Source organism: Artibeus jamaicensis, unplaced genomic scaffold (assembly GCF_021234435.1).
Source record: "Artibeus jamaicensis isolate MK-2021 breed Jamaican fruit bat unplaced genomic scaffold, CSHL_Jam_final contig_1998, whole genome shotgun sequence".
NCBI classification, from domain to species: Eukaryota; Metazoa; Chordata; class Mammalia; order Chiroptera; family Phyllostomidae; genus Artibeus; species Artibeus jamaicensis.
In genome coordinates this window covers 17,957,817-17,985,079 of record NW_026521407.1, presented here as the reverse complement: position 1 = coordinate 17,985,079, position 27,263 = coordinate 17,957,817, and the positions used below count along the sequence as shown (strand labels likewise).

Below are 27,263 nucleotides of genomic sequence, written 5' to 3'. Positions count from 1 at the left end.
GGGGAGGGTGCGGCCGGGGTGCCCCAGGCGCGGGAATAGGTGGGGGGCCTGGGCGGGGCGCTGCAGGCGGGCGCCGGTGACACCCTCCTGAACCAACTTGCGATAGGCTCAGGCCCACGCCCTAAGGAGTTAAACCTTTCTCATGTTACCCAGCGGCTTATAAGGAGGGGAGGCCGAGCCTACGCCTTATTGGGAGCCTTTTGGGGTTTATTCTCTGCCCTTCTAACTTGGTGAGTTGGTTTTATTATTTTACGTGTTTCAAACTTTGATTATGGGGTGTGGGTTTTTATTTTAATGTGTGAGGAGCTTTTTTGCTTGGTGGGTTGTGGGAGGCGGAGGAGAGCACTTAACATTTTGGAGAGGTTATTCTGAAAAATATTCTCTGACAGTTGGGAACGCTCGGGGCCACTGGGATGAAGCGCTCTCGTCAGTGTGGGCAACTGAGAGTTGAATGATCTTGACCCTGGTACAGTTGTGTCCAGAAAATACCTAAAGTCAGGCTTGGCCTTTGAGTGTGTCTAGTTCGGGATTAGGTGCTCCAGACCCCGGGGCTAGTCGGGGACGCGGGGTTCGGCGCCTGCACGGATTTTCCGCCTGGAGTTGCCTGCGCGTCCCAAGTGCCAAACGTCAGAGGTACCTTCCCTAGGCTCGCGCGCACACGCGGGTTGGCCACTGAGGCTGTGAGAGGGAAAGTGGGGTTCCATGTATCTCTCACCCAGAGTTCGCAACCAGGGCGTCAGAGTGACCCCCCTCCCCCGGGGGAAAACAGGCATTTCCCTGCAGAGCGCAGGTCCTGCACCTTAATGGTCAGGGCTGTCAGCGGCTGAAGCCTGCTCCGCTCAACTTCTAAGGTTCCCCGAGCTGCCAACCGCAGGAAAGCGCCCCTGAAGCTGAGCAGTTCTGTATGTAGCAAGGAAGGATGATTTTACAGAGGAAATGGGTTGTTTCCTTCTCGGTTTTTTCTTCTAAAAAAAAAGAAAGAAAGAAAGAAAACAACTAACTAAACCTCCACCAACCCCAAGTTTGTGAGGTGGCTTTTTAAAAACTGTCACCAAATACAGGAGTGTTAGAAAAAAGCTCCCCAAAGCCAACTGGGGAAGAGCAATTGCAATTTATCAATCTGGAAGCTAGTTTTGTTTGCACTGCTAGGCGCTCCGTGTCGGCTCTTTCTCGAAAGAGATGGTTTCTGTCCTGGAGAAGGACATTTCTCAGCAATCTTACTGGTGTGCAAATCTTAATAAAAAAAAAAAGTGATTTGTTTGCAAAAAATACCAAGTGCTTATGCGGAAATCTCTAAGTGATGCATCTCCCCATGTCCCAAGCACAATTAAAAGGCATTTTGGGGGGGTCAACAGTACATTCTGCCTAGCGGATACAGAAATATCTCTTCTCATAATGAAGGGAAGGGGGGCCAAGGTAGAGAGTTACAGTACGTAAGGAAACAATGTAGCCAAGTGGGAAAGTTCCCCCTGCCTTAATGAGCACACTAACCCTGAGCTTTACTTCTGTGGTTTCCCAAGGAGGACTTTCCTCAGTGGAACTCCTGAGGAGGACACTCAAATTAGGGGCTCGGGTTTCAACATCATGGTCTGGTAAAATGGGCGAACCGGTTGTATCCAGTGATTCCAAGCTGCTGAGGCAGCTGTACAGGTTAGGTTTGGGGCGGGGTGGGGGCATTAAATAGAGAATTCAAATGAACTTCACTTAAATAGAGACTGATTTTGACAAATGGGGCCTGAAACAACTTGTAGAAAGCTTACCAGGCTACTACGCCTTTAAGAGGAATGGATACTGGCAATGAATTCATTGCCTAGGCTTTGCTTGTACCAGCAGCTACCAGCATTTCTGTCCAAAGCTTGCATTTTGAACTATACTCTGAACTGACCCTGGACTCACAGTCTGATGGTCTATAATAACCCAATATTTTATAATCTCCACGCCCCCAGGTCAAATATTTTCTCAACCAATCAAATCACAGTGAAATTCCCAGGCACAGCAGCTCAGCAAGCTTTGGCAGAATACGCATTTATTTTAGGTTAAGACAACCGAATGCTCATAGGATGTACTCCAAACTGCCGAGTGTTTTTGGTTATCCTTCCTTTGGAAGAGCATTAGGGTGAAGACAAGACGGCAGCTAGGAACCCACATTCAGAATCATAGAGTGTTCAAGAAACTGCCTGCCTGCCATGTCTAACCCTTGCTTCGCAGATGATGGGATTTAGGGACCAAGTGATTTCCTGGAGATTGTAAACAACTTTACAGATAATGCTGATCGGCTTCAGAAAGACAAACCCACGTGAGGGCTTTATGTCAGAGGACCCAACAGGGGTCAAAAAAATTAAAGGATAGCTTAGAGCAAGTCAGGGTCAAAGCATATGAGAATTACAGCTGCTGTGGGCAGAAAGAGATCTGAGGTCATCGGCATCTAGTCCATCTGCATTGTTTACCTATTGAGGACACTGACCATCCAGGAGCAAAGCGATTCACCCAAAACGAGTCACTCATTGGCCTCACCAGTTAGTTCCCCACATAGTAAACTGATACCCCTTTTCATCAGATAAGTTTACATGACTGTAAAAGCAAAATGGACAGATATTTCCTTATTCCAGACTCTATAGAGGCTTTTCTAAGTAACCAAGTTCAAAATTCAGACCTTAGTTTCTTGCTTTGTAGAATAGAGTCCAACAGTTTGAGCCAGGTGGCTTGCTTAATGAATAGAAAAAAGGAAAGGAGACCAGTCCAGAAAAGCATTTATTCTGCAGTCAGGGACTTCCTCACTCGACTCTTTTCTAAGCACAGAGCAGTGCATTGCGCAGGAGCACCCCAAGACTCATCATTTGCTTAGTGAACTTAGCAGGTGCCCAGCAGGTGCCACGTGTGCTGCCAAGGCAGTGGGTCTGGACAGAGCTGCTACCCACCCTGTAGGTGCCGGCCTTGTGTGGTCAGACACGCAAAGTATAGAAATTAGTTTCCAGTGTGTTTTGGAAACCAGGTGATCCTATTATCGTTCTATCCTGTGGTCTTATCTTCAAAGCTAAATTTAGTAGGACGTAAGATGCTTTCAGAAGATAAAGTCATAAGCTTTAAAGTAGGGCTGGGTTCGGCAGGGGGTTCATCTTTGCTTTATGGTATTCTCTGTAATAACAAGAAGATTTCTGTCCTCCAAAAACCTAAGAGTGCCGGTGAAAATTACATTTGGATCTAGCTTCAGGGGCATAACCCAGAGGCAAAGCAAAATTTTAAACAAAAGGAGTTGTATGCACTGGTGGGGGCCAGGAAGGAAACAAATAGAGCGATACAAAGGCTGCCATCTTCCGATTAGCTGATCGGGTCTCGCCAAGGTCCAGCTGCCTTTCACCCACCTTCCCAAGAACCATGTAGCATGTACACCTTCTTCCCAGCTCCCTGGTCTCCTTGGGCTGCCAGCTCTGGCCTGAGGAATCAGGTGAGCTATAAAACTCTGTGCCGAATACGGAATAGTCAGAGACAACCACTGTTAAAGGTGGGTGGAGCCTCAAAGATTCTCCAGAAAATCTGTGACTAATGACTAATGAGGAGCTCAGGCCCAGACAGGTGCAGTGACTTTCACAAGGTCACACAGGTAGCTGGAGAATCCGGTCATGGACCCCTCTCTTTATGTACAGAAGCCAAGAGAGCTTTTATTTTGAAGGAAAAAAATCTTTTTCTCACAATCGATATATAAAAGGTCCCCCTCCCTGGGGGCTGATAACAGCAGGGCCCGGGAGGCAGGAGATTCGGTTCTAGAACATTTTGGTCAAGTCCCTTCACCTTTATGGGGCTCAGTTTTCCCATTTTTCAGAATGAGCCGCATTGGACAAAGAAATGGACAAGATGAGGTCCAAATTCCCATTCAGCTCCAACATTCTGTAATTCCAAGTCCATTCTGGGGCTACAGGTGAACCCTAAGGCCACCGATTATGCACGTGAGAACCACTGTCAGGACAGGCAGAGGAGGAGGGATGGGCGCCCCTCACCAGAGCTGCACTGGTGGCCTGACTCTGAGCCTTCTGATGATGGGCAGATAGACACAGCCTCGTACAAAGAGCACGGTCTAGTCCTGCTCGTCACGGAAGGCTAGATGGGCGCCAACAAAAAGACTCTGTCTTCATCCTGCAGTGATTTTAGGCCAAAGAGAGATTCCATTTGTCTCTTTGGGACATCATGAATTTTATCCCAGTATTTTGTCTTTAGCCCAAAATGCTTATATTCAGGTTAGTCCTGAGCCCTCTGTTAAGACCCTGAGATCTTATGCACACCCTTCTAGGTTAGAATGATCATGGCAACATGGCCTTGGACAGTTCTGCTCGCCTGAGTGTGCTGAACTCTCGAAGGATGTGGCAGAACAGTTTTAAATAATGCATCTCAGTCTTCACATTTCTTATATCCGTCAACAAACATTGAAGTCCAAAAAGGCAGTGACCATCTCTGTCTTTTCATTATAGCATTCCCGAGGCCTAGCTTTGGGCCTGGCACCAAGAGGTACTTTTTTTTGGGGGGGGGGGGGAGAGTTACATGCAAGGTACTTGGGGTTGGGGTAGGACAGGGCATATAGAGAGATATAGACCCAGATTTTGTTTTCTGTGAGCTTAAAGTTTAATTGACCAAATAAGAGACTCATTAAAGTAAATAATACCTAATTATTACATGATACCTGTCACATGAAGAAAACCCCTTAGATGGAGTCGATCAAAGGAAGCATTATGGGAGATGGATTTTGATGGCACTGGGCCTTAAAGGGACTAGGTATCCAGGGCTCCCCCGCCTGGGGAGAGGGTCTGGCCACAGGCAAGGTGGTTAGACCCTGGAGGGCAAGGAGGAGTCCATTTTGGCCAAGGCAGGTGGGTCGTCTTAGAAAAGGAAGAAATAAGGGTTCAAAGATAAGTTGGGGTTCAGTTTGAAGGACATAGAAAGTCAGACAAATCAGTGGATTTTACCATCCCGAAAGAGGAAAGCCACTGCAAAACTCAGCAAAAAAAAGAAAAGTTGCAACAGTGCAGCATTTCAGATGACTCATGGGACACGAGGGACCAGTTAAGAGACTAGTAAAGGAGTGGTGGGCTTCACTGGCCTGGGAGGGGATGGAAGTGAAGGGCTAAGGGCCGAGGACCTGGGTTGTAAGCTGTCCACCCACTTCCCCTCCTTTCCTCCTGACCCCCTCTTTAGGGACAGGTGGAGGGGTGTTCTTCTGAATCTTAAGTCCAGTACTGTTGTCCCTCCTGCTCCTGCTGCCTCATCTTGGGAATGAATTTTGAAAGTCTGAGGAGGAAGTGGCCTGGTGAAAAGCTCATCTGCTGAAGGGCTCAGCTCAGGTCTTACATTGGTTGCTTTCCAGGATGGGAAACAGCAGTGACAGCTGCTCTGTAGCTGCTCAGCTAACATCCTGAGCTGTTTTGACTGCCCTTCCCACCTTCCCATTTGCTGTCAGGAATGACTCAGTACCACTTGTGGAACTGCAGAGGCCTTTGCTGCAGAGAACTTAGCATCTTATGCTCAAATTTATGCAACCACGTACTTGACAGTAACAGGTTAAAAAAGCAAGCATTTCATCCTTTCAGAGTAGTAGGCTACTGTGGAAATGGTGTTATCAGTAGAGTGAACCATATGCATTTGGGTCAGATTTGCTGCTTTTTAAGATTTATAGAGTAAATTCAAAATATCAGATCCTGATACCAGAAATTGGCAAGTCTACTGGAAAGATGAGGTTGTGTCCTGTTATTTTTTGATTACTCTGCACTTATCAATAAAACCTGCATTAGCACTTAAACATAACTTAATGGCTATGGAAAGGATATAGACACACCCTAAACACTCATGTGTATACAATTGTATAGTTGCAGAGAACTCTTAAACTCAAGATGGATTGCAATTAATACCTTAAAACCATGGATTCATTATTATAGATACTAATTTTTAGTTGGGCTAAAACCATACATCACTGTTTGGAAGTAGATGTAATTGCAGTCTCTGAAAACCAGTGTTCATGTGCTACAGCCCAATGCAGAAGACTTAAAGGACCTCCCCTTCCAGTGGTCCTTTAAGAGGACCACACAATGTTACCTCTTATTTAGTGGTGTTAAGGTACAAGTCAGCTTGTTCTGACATTTGTTTCAGTTTGAATGGAAAGCCTAGTGAGGTCAGGGGTAACTTGAGGTTAAGTTAACTGGCCGACTAGGCCTCACAAGTTGGCGGTGCCTTATTTGGTCACTATGTTCTAGAGTAGTACTTGCAGCGTGCATGGAAATTCAATTGCTAATGCATCAACAGGTGATCAATCTTGGCACTTCCTCATGCCAAACCCCTAGAAGACAATTTCCACGTTTAGATTTATAGTCCCGTTCTTATAGTTCATAGTTCGTGGCGGTCCAGCCACATGGGGCCTTGATCATAATCATAAAGTTGCCGCGTGGGAAATGGGATCCGAGAGAAGTAGCCGGATAATCTGAATGGTCAGAGGCATCAGGCACAGAGGCAAAGGGCGTCTCAGACACTTAGTCCTGTGGAAGGTGGTAGATGTGCCGCCAGTGTTTGCCTCCTAGCCTGACTTCTTCAAGGTTTCATTTCTGTTAACCTTCCTTTTGGTCACTTTAGTCTTTCTTTACCTCACTTGTCTTCAAGTTCAAGGTCATCGCTGATGCTTGGTCTGTTGGCCATTCTCTGTCCTTCAAACTGCATCTAAATACCTTCCCTGATGCCTTCTGTTTGTTTGTTTTCCCATTGAATTGTCACAGCTTGGAAGTCTTACTTCCAAATTCTTTGGGGGCTCCATTATATGCTTTATTCCCCCAAAGACTTTATATTAACTACATGTGATATAAATATTCATCAAACTAAGAAATGCAGTAAGTTGTTCCTATGTGTCATGTTGGCTAAAGAATGTTAGAATCAGCAGCCTTCGTGCTCTTACTGGTCTGATTTCCTTTTTCACCTTTTATTTCAGATTAAGAATGACCGAGAAGAAATCACAGCTGTGTTCCAGAGCCAATGTTTATACTCAAGTGCCTGATGGAGGGTGGGGCTGGGCAGTCGCTGTGTCTTTTTTCTTCATCGAAGTCTTTACCTATGGCGTCATCAAGTCATTTGGTGTCTTCTTCAATGACTTAATGGACAGTTTCGAGGAATCTAATAGCAGGATCTCATGGATAATATCAATATGTGTGTTTACTTTAACATTTACAGGTCAGTCTATCTTTCAGCTTAAACCCTATATTTTAATTTGCCTAACTACATAATGGCACTGAGGGTGTTTGTGATGTATGTCCTCTCTGACCTCTTGGCACTTTCAAGTCTCAAGTAATAGGATGTTCAAGGGGTTGAGGGGGAAAAAAAGGAGCTTTATTGGCCAGCCTTGACTGCCTTCAATTTAACACACATGTATTAGATACCTACTGTATGCAGACTCTTAGGATGCTGTACATTACTTGGAGGACAGCAGTAACCCCCAGTTCTGTGGGGTTATAACTGTTTTTAAAGAAGCAACATCAAAGGCACTTGGCCTACTAGGCCCTGGTTTCACAAAAACATGCTTATGTGGGAAACATGAAAATGTGGCTACATGAAGAAGAAAGATAGGAGCTTCATAAAGTACATGCATCGGCCACTTAGAATCATCTCTGTTCCTCTGTCTCATCACTATTCTCCATTTGGTGTGCAGAACTGAGAATTTACCGTGCTTTCATATCATTTTCATAAAAGTCAAGAGGAACTATGCTAGAATTTGACCCTAAGTGGAACTTGTTAAAAAGGAATCCAGAGCAGTAAGTATAGGAAATAAAATCATTTGAGCAATCATAGGAAAGCCCATTTTTTATTACAGAATAACAAATATAATGCATATCTTATTTTATAGACACTCACGGTAACTCAGGATCTTTCATTTAAAAATATAGAGATGAGCCCTGGCTGGTGTGGCTCAGTGGATTGAGTGCAGGCCTGTGAACCGAAGGGTCGCTGGTTCGATTCCCGCTCAGGGCACATGCCTGGGTTGCAGGCCGGGTCCCTGGTCAGGAGCGCATGAGAGGCAACCCTACACTGATGTTTCTCTCCCTCTCTTCCTTCCCATCTCTCTAAAAGTAAATACATACATACATACATAAAAATATAAGATGAGTTTTATACCATTACTCTGGTTTTCTCTTTAAGGAGCCCAAAGAGTCTATTGTCCAGTTTAACCAAATACTCAAATACAGTTGACCACTGCAAATGCAGGGGTTAAGGACTCCAACCCGCAGTCAAAAAATCAATGTATGACTTTTGACTCCCCCAAAACTTAACAGTCATCCCTTGGTACTTGCGGGGGATTGGTCCCGGGTCACCCACACATACCCAAGTCCATGGAGGCTCAAGTCCCTTATATAAAATGGCACAAATCAATGCAGTCAGCCCTCCACATCTGCGGACTCCCAAACACAGACTGAAAATACTGTTATTGATCCATGGTTACTTGAATCTGCAGGTGCAAAACCTGAGAATAAGGAGGACCGACTGTATATTTATTTTTAAAAATTTGAGCATAAGTGGACCCGCACAGCTCAAACCCACGGTGTTCCAGGACCACCTGTAATTCCTGAACTGACTTAAGTAACCATTGCATAAAATGTGTTACGTCATGTACATCCTCTCCCCATCTTCAAGACTTTTAATGAGAGAGAATCTTGTTAAAGCTAATGGCTTGTGTGTTACATAGGAAGCGTTGTCTTTCCATGATCAAGACTTTAAAGAAAAAGTTGTATTGAAGTTAACACGCCTCTGGAAGTTAAAATGTGACGCTGTGCTCTTTCAACGCAGCGCCGCTCTCCGCTGTCCTGAGCAACCGTTTCGGACACCGCCTGGTGGTGATGGCGGGAGGAGTGCTGGTTAGCACGGGGATGGTGGTGGCCTCCTTTTCCCGTGAGGTTTACCACATGTACATTGCGATCGGCATCGTCACCGGTGAGTGTTCCTCTCTGCTCAGAAGTTTCCCAGACACCTGGTTTGAAGGGCAAGGAGGGGAAGGAGGGACTCAACCCCGAAGTGTTATTTCTCTCTCTCTTTCCCTCCTTTCTTTAAAATTAAGTGTCCCAGGTCAACGGTTTTGAACAGGGCTGTGTAGATTCCAGGGGATATCAGAATCTGCTCTTGATGCCCAAGAATTTTTGCTTGATTTTTTAATATTTACCGATGAGAAAGAAAACCTCCTTAGTGATAGTTTACCAACAAAAGACATCATTTTCACAGAGTAAGATTTTAATTTCTTTATCCGGTATTTCCCAAAACAGATTCTGAGTATGCTAAGCTATAGGGGAAGGGTGCAGTGTACTGGGCTTATTCTCAAGGGTCTGAGAAAACTTTTTTCACCTTAAAAGGAGTCAGTGCTTGCTGACAGAGATACCCAGACAGATAGAGACGGGACATGTACGCATGGATACAGGTTGTATGCACATGTACGAATGCATCTTTTCAGTCAGTGTGTGGTTCTCACTGTTCTGACTTTCACAGGTTTGGGATACTGCTTCAGTTTTCTCCCCACTGTCACCATTCTATCACAGTACTTTGACAAGAGACGCTCCGTGGTCACTGCAGTCGCTTCCACCGGAGAGTGTTTTGCTATGTTTGCTTTTGCACCGGGTAGGTAGATCGCAATAGTCTGTGTGTTCGGGTGAAACGGTGGGGCAGGGGGAGCCCCTCAGCTATTCTTGTTGCACTGACTTGCCCTCAGTCAGCCGCTGGAGAACGGAGTCTGTGTGCAGAGTGAAAGGGTGTTTCCTTCTCCTCCCCAGCACACTTTGAGGATCTAACCTCCCTAACCCCCATGTTAGGAGTGGAAACATTTTAATCCTAGTCCAAGTTTACACAAGCAGGAAGATACACAGCGTATACACAGTAACAAGCCTTGAAACATCCATTAACAGTTTGGAATTTGCATACTGTTATTTCTCTCCTTTGTTAAAACAGCCATTTTCAACGTGCATTTAAATTGTGCTCATAAAATCGGCTTTATTGTCTGTGTGTGGGCGTGATCTCACAGTGAAATGCTTATCCCTGGTTTAATTTCGATCTTAAGGTTAACTTGCAACTTACACTAATGTAGACAGATTACTTGGAGACCCAGACTCATTTCCCACTCTGCCCTTTCTGACAAAGGTGTCAGTGGCCTGCATTTGTTCAAAGGGTACCCATGGAGAAGTGTTCCAGGGTGACAGTCATGGTGTCTGAAGCTTTTTGGGTGGTTTGGAAAAATGAAAATATGAGTGCATAAAAATGTACAGGGAGAGAAAAATGCTAATTGTTGAATTCAGGTAAAGTACAGGCAGGCATTTGGTATCATTCTTTTCACTTTTCTGCTGGTTTCCAACTTTTTGAAATCAAATGGAGGGGAGAATCCGTAGTCTGAGTGCTCAAAAAGTAGAAATTGCATTTTGGTGAGCTTTGTTCTCTAGCACCAGACATAACCCTGGCTCCTGACAGGACTCAAGAAATTATCAGAGGGAAAAAAAATTAGACCCATTATTGCCAAGTGTGTATAAAGCACCCAAAATATCCAAGCCTAAAATGTTTACAATTCTAGCTAATCCGTATGAGTAGGGGGACAACCGATGTGAGCAAAGCTACAAAAGTAAGTGGAGCCCCCCAGGAATGCAGGGCTTATATTCTGGGTATAACCAAAGTGCCGTATCTCTCGTACCTGACTGTCAGCGCTCAAGGAGCTAGAATGTGGTAAAATGAAGTTCCAGTGAACATCATTTACCTTCTGGGGTGATTCTAAGGGTACTGAAAGCTCTCACGAGGCCTGAATTTTCCTACTGTCACTGGACCTCTGGGCTTCCTTTGGTCCTTCCCCTCCCAACCTCACATTTGGGTACCCAGCCCACCCTCCAGGCTGCCTCTGGTCAGCAGTTGGGGACCCAGCTAACTGGCAGGAAGGAGGAGGACTCAGGTGCTTAAGGGCATTACACAAAGTAGAAACTGGAGAACTGTATCATTTCATTCTAAGATAATCACTGAGCTTTTAGACTCAGTTTATTTTGTAGTTAATGCATTACTACTAAGGACTGAATGACTGGATGTATTATGCTCTAGCTCAGAGGTTGGATATTCTATTTTTAAAAAGCCAGAGAGTAAATATTTTAGGCTTCATGTACTAGAAGTCTCATTCAGAACTACTCAGCTCTGCGGTTACATCCCCAGAGCAGCTGGAGATGAGCGTGGCTGTGTTCCAGTCCAGCTTTATTATCAAAAAGAGGCAGAGAATTGGATTTGACCTGCAGGCCACTGTGTGCTGAACTGTGATGTAGGTCAAAAACTTACTTCACTTCTTTTGCCTCTACCTGGCAAAATGCACCCCCTGAAACTCTTTTGAAGACCTGGGCTGAAATTTTTTGTTTTATATGTAATCATTATGCACATTCTCTCCATGTTGATTCCTAAAAGCACCCAAACCTAGAATAAAGGATAAATAGCACAGGTTGACTGCATGCACACTGCTGAGTAACTTGTTTAAAAAATTCATTCTAAATCTAAGTCCATATTCCTGACCACTGTCTGACCTTACCTTTTTATTTCGGCTTCCCTCCTGCCTCCCCAAGCATTCACGGCCCTAAAGGAAAACATCGGCTGGAGATACAGTCTCCTCCTCGTGGGCCTGCTACAGTTAAACATTGTCATCTGCGGGGCACTGCTGAGACCAATTATAATCAGAGGACCAGGGTCACCGAAAATAACTGGACACGAAAATCCGAAAGAAGTACAGTACATGCTTGAAAATGAGAAAACACGCACCTCAATAGATTCCATTGACTCAGGAGTAGAACTAACTACCTCACCTAAAAATGTGCCTAGTCATGCTAACACGGAACTGGAGCCAAAGGCCGATGTTCAGCAGGTCGCGGAGAAGACCAGCCCCAAGCACGGCGATGATAAAGCCCCCTTGCTGGACTTCTCAGTCTTGAGAGAGAAAAGCTTCATTTGTTATGCGTTATTTGGTCTCTTTGCGACATTGGGATTCTTTGCCCCCTCCTTATACATCATTCCCTTGGGCATCAGCCTGGATATTGAAGAGGACCGTGCTGCTTTTCTGTTGTCTACAATGGCAATTGCTGAAGTTTTTGGAAGAATTGGCGCTGGTCTGGTCCTCAACAGAGAGCCCATTCGTAAGATCTACATCGAGCTCATCTGCGTCATCTTACTGACTGTCTCTCTGTTTGCCTTTACTTTTGCTACTGAATTCTGGGGTTTAATGTCCTGTAGCATATTTTTTGGTGTTATGATCGGAACAGTAGCAGGTACCCACATTCCACTGCTGGCGGAAGATGATGTTGCAGGAATTGAGAAGATGTCTTCTGCTGCCGGGGTCTATGTCTTTCTTCAGAGTATAGCAGCGCTGGCTGGACCACCCCTTGCAGGTAACTTAAAAAATACACACAGTCCAAATCCTTGTCTACTATACTCTCCCCACTTTTTTTTTTAAATTTAGAGTTGGACAGGTCTGGACCTGAATCATATTAGTTCAGGATGACACTGTTTAGGGCAAAGAATATTATTAAGAAGGACTGGAGGTAGCTTCCTAGGCTGTAAATGGAGATCATATCATATTATAAAGTAGGTACCGTAATATAGATGATATAATCTATAATGTTTAATATTCCCTTATTAACTGTGGTAGCTTCCTGTTCAAGTCTAATTTAAAAATATACTGATTTTAATACTTTCATAGAATTATAGAGCTGGCAGAATTAGAGATGACCTGAGCAACTCTCTTGATTTAAATGTGAGGAAATTGAAGGTGAAAGACTGTGAGCCGATGGTCAAATGATAAATCGGTGACCAAGTCACTCTGCAGTGCAAGCTGCCCTGGCCATTCGTACCATCCTGCCTTAGAAAATACTGGAGGGAGACCCATGGATTATGACTCTTGTTGTCCTCTGGCTTAGAATAACCAGAACCTAGGGACTGAGAAGTCACCTTCCCTCCTTAGGTGTTAGGGAACTGAGCACAGAGCGGGACTCTCTGCATTTACTCAGCTGAGTACTACAGAATGTTTCCTTGTAGAAAGGTCATGGCTGTTTCACACCATAGACCTGAAAATGGGTCCTTGAAGTTACCATGACTGGAAATCGTAGTAAAAGATATTACTACGATAGACCCATGTTAAAAGATACCTGAAATGAGCCCAAGTGAAAATAATAGCGCTCTCCCCTCCCTGTCTGAAGGATATTGCCTTTTCAAAGAAGCATGTCTAGATTCTCTAGTAGGACAGATTAGCCCATGCAGACATTTCGGCAACAGGGTTTTCTCAGCTGCTAATAAACATGCTGCACGTTTGTCTGATTTAGTTCTTCCCCCAGCCCCCCACAGTCTAGAAAAGATTCCTACCTTCAGCACGTCTTTTCTTTAGAGAAACAAGATGAAACAAAGAAAGCAAAGAAGCAGAGAAGCCTCTGACCCTGGTGGGAGCCTGGGTGAGAAGGGTTTCTGTCCGTGCCGCTAACACGCGAATGTTTCCTCCCAGGTCTGCTGGTGGACCACAGTAAGATATACAGCAGAGCCTTCTACTCCTGCGCCGCTGGTATGTCCGTGGCCGCCGTGTGCCTCGCGCTTGTCAGACCGTGTAAAAAGGGACTGTGCCAGCACCACCGCGCAGGCGAAGCGAAGGCGGAGAGTTACCGTGGGAGAGCTTTACAAGACATACCTGAAGACTTTCTTGAAATGGACCTTGGGAAGAATGAGCATAAAGTTCCAGTGAAATTGGAGCCAGTATGATAAGCGCTCATACAGCAGCAGCCACCCTGTTGGCTGGTTGGCGGGGGGAGCGCTGTGCTGGGGGCGCGGTGGTGGAGAGGAGCCGGCCACTCCGCCCACTTTCGAAACAGCATTTTGAAGGGACTGTATACATGGGCACCACTACCAACATCCTTTTCTTTCTTTTTAAGTTTTTTTCTTTTTGCTTATTCTTTAAGCCAAAACAAAAACAACCAAACACTCTTCCATACGTAAATCTGGCTGTACTCTGTAGCGATACAGAGGTACATAGAAGTACTGTGGTTCACGTTCCAGTTGTAAAACAGTGACATCGATCGGCAAAGTGGTTTTAGGAGCTCGCCCACGTGACACACGGCTCTCGCGCCCAGGTCACTGCGATGAAATTGGCCGCGCAAAAAAAATCTTAAATCCGTTTTAACGTTTCTCATTTTCAGAAATATAAACAGATTGTTTAAAACCCTTTGAAAAATACTTGAGGTTTACACTGAAAACTTACAGCTTCTTAATAATCCAAATAGTCAATGGAAATGAAGTACACTTTAAGACCAAACATTTGGCTAATAAAGGCAAATTTATATATATAAATTTATATGTATTATATATATTATATATATAAACTTGAAACTCATGAATGTGAAGACTCCCACTTCTTTTTTATGGCCAGTCATTACCAGAAGTATTTCACACAGAATATACAGAATAACATTCAAAAATGCATTTCCCGTTGCTTTTAATTATTCAGAAGTATGTGATTGTAGTGTCTTTAATTTAAACCACTATTTATTATTAAGTTATTCTAGGATGAATAAAGTAATCAAAAGAAATATAATCTGGGACACAAGCAGCATTTTTACCTCCCTTCTGCAATCTTTTAAATGCCTCAAAGAATACTACTCTTGTAAGTTACTCCCTAAAGACCAAGTTGTAATGATTCTTCAATTTGATTAAAGGCAACATGTGCTACTTATAGGGGGGAAATAATGAAGAGCAAATTGCCTTAGCATTTTTAAATGATGTTTTATCACCTATGAATACTTGAGGATCTTCTTTGATCAGAATTCTATTTCATTGAATTGTTGAAGCATTTCTGATCTAAAAAAAGGAAACATCTAACTGCTGGAGCATCTCTGTATTTTACATGGGGCAGCAGGGACATTTATTTTACTGTCGTGAGTTACAAGCTGCAGTTCACATCGTACATAAATCTTGACTGCTCTAAGTTGCCAGAGTTTTCAGGTTCACTGGTCATTGTTGGTTTCTTGCAGTTACACTACCTGTATAGTATTTCGCATTTTAGCTACTTTTTGTAGAAGGCAAATGTGAGGATAACAGGTGGGTTCCTTACTCCTCCATACTGAATCTCACTACAGGTAACAGTCAATGCTTGCTGCTCCATCCTTATACATCTTTACTGTTAATTTATGACAACTCAGGGGGAAACAATATAACAAGCCTAGTCTGGTTACAGGTACACAAAGCTTGAATATTTCTCTGCACTGAAATGAAAGTGGCATAGTTCATCCCCACCTGCTATATTTTGTACAGCATTTTATCAGCCATAGAAATAGGACAATCTGTAAATATTTGGGGAGGATGGGACAGCAGGACATGATAAAGTGTCCGTCAAATGAAGACATGCCTAAAACAAGGTGGTTGTAGCAGATCTGTCACTGCTGGAGAAGGACTCTGAGCCTGTGGCAGTGTTGCAAACCTACATGACTTCAGCACTTTATAACAATTTTTACTATGAATGTTAAATACAGGTTAATATTTATAACTGATTTCTGAGCTGTGTGCTCTATGTCCATTCTGTTAACTGCATGAAAAAAATGTATGCCAATTTCAGTTTGTCAGTAATCAAGGTTTTAAATGTTTGGAAGAAAATTAAAACAGGATTGCTGATTTGTTCTATACTACAGACATTCTGGTACTTCTAGATTTGCAATAAATGTATGGCTTTTTTATTTAAAGAGACTGACTCATTTTTTTTATTGACTCCTCAGCATTCGTTGTTTGATCCCATGAAAGTTATAAAAACAACTTCTTCCCTGAAAAATCTTTTAACTCTACTAGAGACACATAAACATTTCCAAGAAATATTTGGAACTTATTTGAACTTACTTCTTGGATGAGAAATACATGAATGAAATAATACTATGGTAGCCACAGTAATAGCTCAGCCTCTCGACTGTATTGAGTGGAAATAGTTAAGACTATTCAGGTACAGAAAAATCCTAACAACTGTTCTAACCCCTAAGCAAATAGCCCAGACTCTCCAGTCCAGGGTTGGTGAACCTTCTCTGTGAAGATCCAGGTAGTAAATACTGGAGGCTCTGGGGGCCATGAGGGCTACGTCACAGCTCTTCAACTCTGCTGGCTGCAGTGGGGAAATTAGCCATAGATGATAGATCAATGAAGCATCTTGGCTGTTTCAATACAAGTTTATTCATGGATACTGAAATTTCATTTTCATAAAACTTGATTTATGGGAAACTTACTTGACTCAATGCCATGAACATGTAATAACCATTATTAGCTCACAGGCTGTGAAGAAATATAGGTAGTGGATTCAGACCAAGATGGCAGAGGAGGTAGAAGCTGCTTTTACCTCCTCCTGTGACCACACCAAAATTATAACTAAATTATGGAACAGTCAACCCAGATAAGCTGAAGACTAACTGAACAGAAGTCTTTATACTAAAGATAAACAGAAGAAGCTACTGGAGACTGGTGGGAGGGGCAGAGATGGGACCCTGTCTGGCTCTCCAAAGGGCTGCCTCCCGAGAGCACAGGGCACCTTTCCCTGGACCCCCTTCTTCCCCCAACATGTTGCCTTCACCTTTCTTTCTGAAGGCCCCTCCTTTGCCTCTGTAACTTTCTAAGTAAACCCTCTCTTATAGTTTGAAAAAGAAAGAATCTGGAGAGATATCCCAGCTGCAAAGGTCCCCACTGAGGAGTGAGGCGTCTCAGCACCACATGGGCTCCACAGCCTGGAGCCCCAGTGCTGAGAACAGAAAGCTCCCTGTGTGGCTGAGACAATCAGCCGGAGTGAGATGGAAGGCTGCTGTGCACAAACCCTCACCTGCAGGCACCCACCCTGGGCTCCAGTGGAGGACAGCGGCTCCGAGGGTGCCAGAGTCACACAGGGAGAGACTGGGCTGTGCAGCTGGTGGGTGGGGGGCAAGAAGGACAGCTGTGAATGTCCGTGTTGACCCCTCCCCCACACCACCCACAGATGCCATCTTTCCCGGGTAGAGCACTCCCCCCACCCCAACAGCGTGAGCCTCAGGAGCCACACTAACTCCATCCTGAGGACTCCCTGCGGTCTGCCCTACCAAACTCACATATGGCTGTAGGCTCTGCCAGTGACAGCCAGCCTCAGCCCGAACTGTAGCCTTGCTTTAGAAACTCTCAGAGAATATTGGGCGAGCTTGGAGGATTCCAGAGACACACAGAGAGAAACTGAGTTGTATGGCTTTAGGTTGAGGGCCATCTTCCCACAAGCCCAGCATGCACTGCCTTTCCTGTGGTAAGCCCACCCTCCACACTGTCAAATCTAAATCTGCTGTAGACTGATGAACTCTACTAGCTCCACTCTGACAACTGCTTGAGAATCTGCAAAGGTCCATAGGCCCCAGGCAGGTGGCAGCTGGCCTCAGTTTACTCTGAGACTTTTGCTCAGTGGCCTCAGACCCAGGACAGGCACCAAGTTTGAATCTGTATTAACCTGGTGAACACCATACCCCTTACTGCGAGTATCTGAGAACATGCTTCACCCAACTTGCATACTGCTCAAGACTCTTTCAGTGGCTGGGCCTAGCAGGCAGCCAGCAGGTGGCAGTGGGTGGCAGCCAGATACAGAGTTAAAAACAATGCTTATAAGGATATCAAAAGAACTTCAACAGCATAAAAAGGTACAGAAGGGAATAATACAATAACTGAAATGAAAAATGCACTAGATGGAATCAATAGCAGATTAGACAAAGCAGAGGCTCAAATCAGCAATATGTAAGACTAGGCAGCATAAAATACCCAACTGGAGCAGCAAAAAGAAAAAAACAATTTTAAAAAATGAGGATAGTTTAAGGGACCTCTGGGACAACATCAAGTGTAACAACATCCACATCATAGGGGTACAGGAAGGAGAAGAGAGAGCGCAAAGGATTGAGAACCTATTTGAAAAAATAATGACTGAAAACTTCACTAACCAGATGAAGGAGAAAGACACACATATTCAGGAAACGCAAAGAGTTCCAAGCAGCATGAACCCAAAGAGACACACACCAAGACACATCATAATTAAAATGCAAAAGGTTGAGGACAAAGAAAAAATCGTCCAAGCAGCGAGAGAATGGTTACATAGAAGGGAGCTCCTGTAAGTCTGTCAGCTGTTTTTTCAACAGAAACTTAACAGGCCAGAAGGGATTGGCAAGAAATATTCAAAGTGATGAAAAGCAAGGACCTTTCAAACAGCCAAGATTGCTTGACCCAGCAAAGCTATCATTTTGAATCCCGGGACAGATAAAGAGTTTCCCAGACAAGAAAAAGCTGAAGAAGTTTATCACCACCAAACTAGCATTACAAGACATGTTAAATGGTCTGCTTTAAGAAGAAAAAGATTTTAAAAAAATGTGAATGGCCCTGGCCAGTGTGGCTCAGTTGGCTGGAGCACTGTCCCATAAACCGAAAGGCCATGGGCTTGATTCCTGGACAGGGCACATGCCTAGGCTGCAGATTTGGTCCCCAGCTGGGGCCCATGCAAGAGGCAACCAATCAATGTCTTTCACGTCAATGTTTTTCTCCCTCTAACTCTCCTCCCCCCACTTAAAAATCAATAAGCATGCCCTTGGGTAAGGACCTAAAATTTATATATGAGCAATAAAATGGCAATAAATACATAACTATAAAAAACTGCATCTTCAAAAAAAGTAAACAAAGAAGCAGAACAGAAGAGACTCATAGATACAGAGAACATTTTGACAGTTGCCAGATGAGGGGGGTGTTGGAGGAATGAGTGAAAAAGGTGAAGGGAGTGAGACGTTCAGATTGGCAGTGACAGAACAGTCACAGGGATGTAAAGTGCAGCACAGGGAATATAGTCAGTGATATTGTAATAACTAACTAGGTGCAGGTGGGTACTTGAAATAATGGGGAGATCACTTTATTACATGATTATCTAACCACTATGCTGTATACCTGAAACTAATAAAAATAATATCGAATGTCAACTGTAATTGAAAAATAAAATTTAAAAAACCCCTAAGCAGTGGACTACTGGGTTTGGCCCATGGACCACAGCTTCTGGCCCCCACTCCACGTGTCTGGGACACTGCAGTGGACAGATACCAGCAGTGGTGCGACTCTGGACACTAGCAATCCTGGATAACAGAAAAGGATCGTTGGGGTCAAAGATTCTCAGATCACAGATGCCAAAGACAGGACAGATTAAATAGCACATGAATTATCAGGTTTCACTTCCTGTGACTAAAGAGATTCAGCTTTAATCTTGCTCAGTGAATAACGCTTGAGTATAAATGTACACGGTTTCCCTTCCAAAATGCAAAATCACTCCTGTTCTAAAAGTGAATTGCGATCATGTGCTCCTTTAAGACAGATGCCACCTGAACTAAAATCTTTCCAAAACTTTTAACAAAGTTATCAATGATATACTACAAAAGTGTATAATGCAGCTTTTGTGCATTTATTTACCTTTACTTTATCTTAATACCTGATGATAAAATAGAAAATTGTATTTAATTAAAGGTTCCCATAGCCCATTTACATTTCTTTACTCCATCTCAAATATTCTAAAATTCATAAATCAATTATCATGAGTCCTTATTTTTAAAAGCTCCCAGATATGAGGCTCACTAATAGGGATCTAGAAGTTAGAAGCCATTTCTTTACATTTTTAAATGGTTATGTAAATGACCAATTTAAAGTCACTTCAGGCATGTTACACACTTAAAGGTCACTCCTATAATAAGTATACATTGTATTGAGAAAATAGACCCTGTCTTTGTCTTTAGATTTATCTCTAATACAGATGTTAATAGAAGTGAGGGCTACAAATTTCAACAGGTGGGCCAGCCACCATCTTATAAGTAAGGAATCTAGTGCCCCCTAGTGTTCATTTTCAGTGTTGAGTGTCTCAGAGTACAGAAGAAGATAGTGACAAGAAACTTGCAACTTCACTTTTCATGTTAAATAACCGCTCATATTCAAATCAAGATCACTTCAGTGACTATGGATTTCCTAAGGGAAAATTAGATAGCAAAACTGATATCCTAAACCTCTATCTGTAAAGACTTTGTAATGTAGTTCACCAAAGATTATTGACAGAAAATACAAACTGTGGCCATGTAGCCAGCAATATATTACTTATATACATCTCCAGCAACTCAAGAAAAAAAGCAAACACACTAACTCTCCCAGCAACTTGTGCCCCCAGAATGCAGTCAAAGTTTTAAGCACCTTCTCCACATTGTCAACTCCCACACCAAGTCCAGACCATGTCACTGAGCTCTGGACTTGTACAGGCCCATGTGACAGCAGGCGGGTGCCACGCCAACGAGGCATTTCCACTTTAACAAGGCCTCCACAGAACTCTCGATCCTGCTCTCCAGACATGCTCATCCACAGACCCTGTTGGCTCTACCTCCTAAACATACCCAGGACCTGACTGCTCTTGTCAAACTACCAGTAGCCCTGATCCAAGCCAGTATCACCTTAGCTGGACTATTGCAATCAATGTCTAGCTGGCTTACCTGCTTCCATTCTTGCTATCTATCCAACCAGCACACCTTGGCCTTTATTTTCCAGATGGCAGCCTTATGATATCCTGTCAAGGCACAAGTCAGACTCAATCACATTTAAAACCCAGTCCTTAACAATGGGCCCTTCCTGCACGGCCTGATGGAGGCTATTCATCCCCCCTTGGTGCTGCTACTCTACCTGTACTGGCCTTCCTATTGCTCCTTGAAATCACAAGAATTAGGCCTTGGCATTTGTGGTTCCCTTTGCCCGGTGCGCCCTTCCCTTAATGTGTACATGATGTGACACTTCAGTTTAGTCCCCTACAAAGGTCACCCCTGAGGAGGCATTCCTGACTATCCTATTTGAAACAGCACTTGTTGCTATCCCTTTACTCTGACATTAGTTTATAAAAGTATCTGTTTACTCATTTTATCTGTCTCCTGGGGACTTGGGATGACGTCCCATTTCTGCCATTGGTGTCACTGCACACAGTTCACTTATTAGCTACTTCGGGCTTGTTTCCTCATCTATGGAATGGACTCCGTAACATTCATATTATTAACACTTTACAATTCTGCTTTTCAAAACTGAAATCGCATTAAAGGAAAAACCGAGCCCTTAGCCATAGGAAGAGAGGGTGAAAAACAACCTGCCATGGAGAACAACAGCGAGATCCCAAAGTGAATCAGCACCACCTCCAGAGGCCCTTTCGGGGCTCACACCTCACACTCAGAATGTCCAGAGTCACTGACAGAGGACCCGCATGGCCGTTCCCCCCTCTCCCATCGGTTCCACATCGTAGTTACACATTCCCACCTAGACTACACAATGGCACTGACCTAGAGCAGGGCTGTCCAGTGCAGCAGCCGCGAGTCAGGTGGAGCTGTGCACCTGACTATGCCCAGCCGGAACTGAGTTGCAATGCACAGGTTAAATACAGCCAGAATTTTAAGACTTAGTATGAAAGTAGAATGTAAAATATCGCAGTACTTTGTATACTCATTGAAATCGTATTTTGGACATATTGGATTAAATAAAATATATCATTGAAATTAACTTCATCTGCTTCCTTTTGCATTTGCTACTATGGCCACTAGAAACCTTTAAATTACGTTTGTGGCTCACATTGGTGTTGGACGGCTCTGCTCTAGACGACCAATCAGAACGAAGGAAGTGGCTACGATTCACACTTTTTAGAAAGCACTGTTTACATGCTCTGCCCATGACGCGATCCCACTTACTGCTCTGCTGCATCGCCATACTGATTTTCCAAGGCCTCCCTGTGCGGCCAACTCGAACAGGGACACGTGGGTATGGACAAGTGCTTTGCTCCCTGGTAGCACGGATCCCAGTGCCAGAGGAGGCGGAGTCACAAGCCTGCGCTCCGGGGTCCTGGGGAAGGACTTCCCTGGCTCTGGGCTTCGCGGAGTCAGAAGTAGAGTCAGAAGTAGGCGACGGCGGCTCACTGCGACCAGTCCGGGCTTCTGCTCGCCACTCTGGCACAGAACCGACAAATCCGACGCCGCTTCCTGAGGAGGAAGGGCCAGCGCGCAGGGCGGGCCAGAGGTGCAGAAGCCTGTTTGGATTTTAGCGCGCTAGCTCTCAAGACCGAACAACTCCGCTCCCGGGCCCTTTTAAGGTTAGATTTGAAAAACCGAGGATAAAGAGGGAGGTGGATCGATGGGCTTTTATAGTGCCCCGGCCCTCGCCTCTGATGAATGGCTTGGAAACATCTAATCAAAAGAAATGTTTGTCATAGAGAAGCTAAAGTAACACTGGGACAGTCCCTATACGCGGTTCTCATAGAGAAGAGCCCCCAGTGCTTACTCCTCACCCCCAGGCCCCCGAGGGACAACCACTCCCTTTAGTGCACCGGACGCTTTCCTCTCGAATGAGTCTCAGATCCTGGGCATGTGCGTGGACAATAAGGGGCAACACGAGGGTGTGGGGAGAACAGAAGTGAAGGCAAAAAAGCAAAAGTACGATCCTCTGCTGGGTTCATGCAGGGTTCCTAATAAGTCAAAGTTTATTATACTCAAATAAAAGATTTAAGTTCACTTTCCTAAAATAAAATATCGAAAGGTCATAAGACACAGGATAGGAAGCATATACTTATAAAGCAATCTACAGCTACTCCATCTAAGCAAGATGACTACCAAAAAAGGTGGAAAACAATTAGCAAGATAATCACTTAAGTTAACAACACTTCAGATTTCCTTAATTTATTTAATCCATCTTGTTACTGAATGACTTACATTTCCTATCTGTTATGCTGAATGTCTGTATACAAGTATGTGCCAGGCACATATACACAGTTCGGGTGTATTGGTACTTCTGTGTAAATTATCTCAATGTGAACCTTTGAAACAGGTATCACCAAGTTCAAAGGCATTTAAGATAGTGAATGGCCAACCTGGGAAGAAACCCAGATCATGGGAACCTCTCAGTAACACGCGTCTTGATACAGCTGGGTGCCACACCAGAAATACAGTTTTAAGTATGAAAATTATAATTGTTGGAATTTTTCCCTATTTCGACATCTAATATTCACAACTTGAGGAAGTGTCTCCCAACAATGTCAAAAAGGAATGCCATGTGTCAAAGAGGCCCGTACGAAGACAAAACACCAGGAGTCTTTGGGGTAAAGATCAATCATTGTTATTTTCCCAACACAAAAGGCATCTCCAGGTTTCTTCTGCCTTGGGAACTTCAGGATGTGCCCTATTTTTTTAAAAGTATATGTGATAATTATTCCTTACTTAATTCACACTATAAAAATGTTTAATTCACCGGCATATACTTGTATGTTTTGTTTGTTATCATAACCATTTGTGGTAACCATAAGAGCATGACCTGACTTCCAATTTGTCACTCGGGTACTAATAGGGATATTATGAATTGACTCATTAAGGCCACATGAGAAACACTCATCCTTCCCAATGTGACTCAAAGGTGTCCAAGACCAAACAGAGGACTAATGCAAGGACGCCTGGTTCTGTAACTTAACTGCAGGCTGAGGACACATCTCAGCCCCTGAAGTTTACCGTCTCCAGGTCTGGTCACCCTGGCGAAGACATCAGTGACTAGTTCCAAAGCCAGACTCACAGTGACAGGCCCCTTCCTTTCACTGCCTGGGTTTAGGTAGAGCTTTCCTCCTTCTGTCCGAATGGGCCAAACAGCTGTCCCATCACAAGGCTTTTTAGGTTGGAAAAGGGAAAACTGGACATTTGTCTGGAGCCTACCATAGTTACTAATTATCTAGACTTTTCCAGCTTAGGGATACATATTGCATGGGGAAATCCTGGTTGCATATCTGAATCCTGGGGGGTCCTGAGTGTGGGAGAATTCTGAAACTGAGGTCTCCATGGTCAAAGCTCTGATCCCAGAGCAGACTCATCCTCGCCCACCCCCAATGGACTGAAATTTGACTTCTACTGGACAAAGCATCAAGCCAGGGGGTGCCCTCCTTGTCTTCTTGCTTTTAGGAAGGAAGACTCCTGCTGAAGTTTTTACCTCACAAGGACCCGCATCTCAGGGTCTGGGCAGGAAGGTGTTATGTGGGGTGCCTTCGCCCTAACATTAAAAATAATGGCGTTTTAAAGCCTGATATTAAGAAGTCTCCCGGGTCTACTCTGGGTGGAGCCTGTGGAGCAGAACAGGGTCACCTCGGTGGGCTGCGGGCCTGCAATCCCGCCAAGCCCAAACCTGCACATCACGGGCAGCCAGGACAAGTTGGTCACTGGAGCTTGTTGCCTCTAGCAACTGGCACCTGGGGCTCGCCCCTGCGGGCTCCGCCAGCTCCCCAACTGGGGGTGGGAAGGATTCCCCCACTCCGCCCTCGCCTCATCTTCTCTCCGAGGTGCCTCCTTGCGGGCCGGGCCTCCTCCCCGAAGACACCACAGTGCCCGCTGTTCTACCTCCTTCTGCGTTCTACCTCCTTCTGCTGCAGCTGCACCCCCACATCCTCAACCCGGACCACCACTAGCCACGGTCCCCGCCCTCTACGACCGGGCAGCACCGCCCAGGAATCCCCACACAGAGCCACCCCCACACCGCCAATCCTCCAGTACCAGCTCCAGGGGTGGTCCGGGCGTGCGCGCCTCCATCCCCCCCCCCCCCCGCCCGCCCTTACCAAGATGTGTGGTACTTGCTCGTTTTGCGACTGATAGGGCTCTTCACTCCCCCATGAGGGTTGCCATGGAGCGTGAGACCCACCCCTCAATGACGTGGACACCGAAGCCCCTGAAAAGCCCAGATGCTAGCCACAAAGCCCCCACCCAGTGCGGCCAATAGCACTGCCACTGCACCGACTGCCATAGCGGCCTGCGAGGCATCACTTCCAGCGGTTCATGCTTTGGAGTACACGACCTCCAGAGCTGTCTCCCCCGTGACAGTGTGGATGTTCATAGCATAATTCGTACGTATTTAAACAGTTCTATGTGTAGTCCTTCCTACCAAAAAGAATACTTTGTTTAAATTCAGAGTTAGAATTTGAGTGCTAGTGAATATCTGAATTGCATACACAGTTAACATTTGGACTTTTTGGTGACAAGTCTCTCTAAATTTAGCAAGTAATTTTATGAAATGGCCAAACCATTAATTCCAAGAAGACTGAGGTAAGTTCCCCAGGTAAAGAGGAAACTGAGTCTATTTGTTATATTTGTTTAGTGATGTGAACCATAAATACTGCCGGACAAAGCAGAAATCACATTTCCCCGTGTTGACTAACACCAAGAAATGTTGAAACACCAAACAAGTATGTTATGACTTTGGGCACTTTGGATTTTCTTTCCTGATGTGTGTTTCCATTAACGTTTATGGTAAAGTCTAGAATATACTTGGAGGCAGTCATTTACTTATTTTGAATGACAGGCTTGATTAGACCATCAGTAAAACTGTAAAGTTCAATCTGAATGTTTTAGTTCACACTTTATATACTGCATTTTTAAACCATTTGAAAGAGTCATTATGCCTGTATCATGAAAACTAAATCCTTTATTTTATTTATTTATCTTTAGAGAGGAAGGGAAGGAGAGAGGGAGAGAAACATCAATGTGTGGTTGCCTCTCATGAGTCCCCTGCTGGGAACTGGCCTGCAACCCAGGCATGTGCCCTGACTGGGAATCAAACTGCAATCTTGTAGTTTGCAGGCCCGCACTCAATCCACTGAGCTACGCCAGACAGTGGTAAAAACCAAATCCTTTTGAAAGACCACTCTATGAAGGGGCAGATGAAATTTAGTGAACAAAATGGAGAGGGTGCTCAACAGTTTTTGCTCTGTCAATTTCCCCCTAATCTCTTATAAGTACCGCGCTAATCAATTGCACCACTGGAGCCCCTATTTCCCGCTAATCTCTAACAAAGTAATTTAAATGGCAAGTTCTTTCATGTGTTAGATTTCCTAAGTCTTTGATTTAGATTTTTGGTTATGATTTGGAATGAGATGTGCCTAATTCTCTTACATTCTGTTCTTAAATCTGAATATCTCCTTGTTTAATTCATACGAAATGTCACAAATGTCTTCATTGACCTTGAAATTTATAATACACAGAGTTGCCTTACAAATCAAAGACCACCACTAATTTGGGCCTTGATTTTATACAGGGAAAAGGCTGTGTCAGCTGTTTTCTGAAGGTCCAACGAATTCAAGGTGTGCCTCTGCCACTTAAATATTATTTTTAATAACCTGAATCATTGTTGTCCGCCAAATAGTGTATTAACTTCAAATCTTCATTTCAATCTTATTGTCTGGAAAAAGCACTTCATGGCTAGAGAGCAGCCACAACCCAAGAAGGCAACGTGGGGTGAAAAAGGTCATTTGTTTTTGTTCTGTCGTTGGCACGTACTGATATTTTACAAAGTGGGGAGCCTCTGGTACATCACTCAAGTGAGGTTGTTCCAGCAAATCTTTGTTCAGTTGGTGGCAGTGGTTGGTTTAAAGGAGAAGGAAGTAAGATGACCTTAATACCAGAAATGAGAAGTACTGATTCATATTTGACAGAAATCATATGCCCTTTAATTTTTTGTTAAAAGGAAAGAGTAAATCTTAATTGCTGATATATACCCAAACACTTGTATTTATGCTTTTAATAAATGTCTTTTCAGCATTAGTGCACATACCCAATTATGCCTTATTTATATGAAGAAAAAAGTCACCAAGTTATGTTGTGAAACTCAAATCACTGTTTGAGAAGCCCTCAAATTGGTGCTTTCATTATATAATGACACATTTAGACCAGGGGTGTCAAACTAGTTTCCACTGGGGGGTCACATCAGCCTTGAAGTTGCCTTCAAAGGGCTGGATGTAATTTCAGCTCCTTAACAGTTAAGAATTAGTTACATTTATACAGTCCTAAAATTATTTCAGTCCTTTGAAGGTAACTGTGAGGCTGATGTGAATCCTGGTGAAAATGAGTTTGACGCCCCTGATTTAGACAAAACCCCAAACCAAGCCATTTGAAACAAGATTCTCTCCATTGCAATTTGTAGCAATGCTATTTCTGTTTATGTAATGAGAAGAGTAAATATCAGTGTTGTCAATTTCTTGTATAAATCCATGAAGTCATACCTATAAAGTTCAGTCAAATATTTGTAACTCCCTAATAAATCTAGAGAAAGTCACTCTGTTATCTCTCAATGTCTTTTAGTTTTATTTGAGGAATTAGGACAGAAATGTTGCAAGTGTCTTCTTAGGCTGGAGATCTGACAGTGCTGGGTCCCTTTCCCTCTCCCGCACATCAGCAGGTTAAGTT

At 44.1% G+C, this 27,263-nt stretch overlaps 2 protein-coding genes across 4 annotated transcripts in view; one reads left to right on the top strand and one right to left on the bottom strand.

The window, feature by feature from the left end:
• Positions 1–21,964, bottom strand: part of ARSG (arylsulfatase G) — a 120,255-nt gene extending 98,291 nt beyond the window's left edge. For all 3 annotated transcript variants that reach the window (XR_008389737.1, XM_053655566.1, XM_053655583.1), the window contains exon 1: positions 21,753–21,964. The gene's annotated coding sequence lies outside the window, so the exon portion shown is untranslated. The remainder of the gene's footprint in view (positions 1–21,752) is intronic.
• On the top strand, positions 47–15,719 carry SLC16A6 (solute carrier family 16 member 6). Its single transcript, XM_037128095.2, has 6 exons — positions 47–230; positions 6,959–7,197; positions 8,806–8,949; positions 9,496–9,624; positions 11,583–12,398; positions 13,505–15,719. Exons 2-6 carry the CDS (start codon positions 6,966–6,968, stop codon positions 13,753–13,755), a joined length of 1,572 nt encoding a protein of 523 aa, XP_036983990.1. The 5' UTR covers positions 47–230; positions 6,959–6,965; the 3' UTR covers positions 13,756–15,719.
• Positions 21,965–27,263: the final 5,299 nt, after the last annotated feature.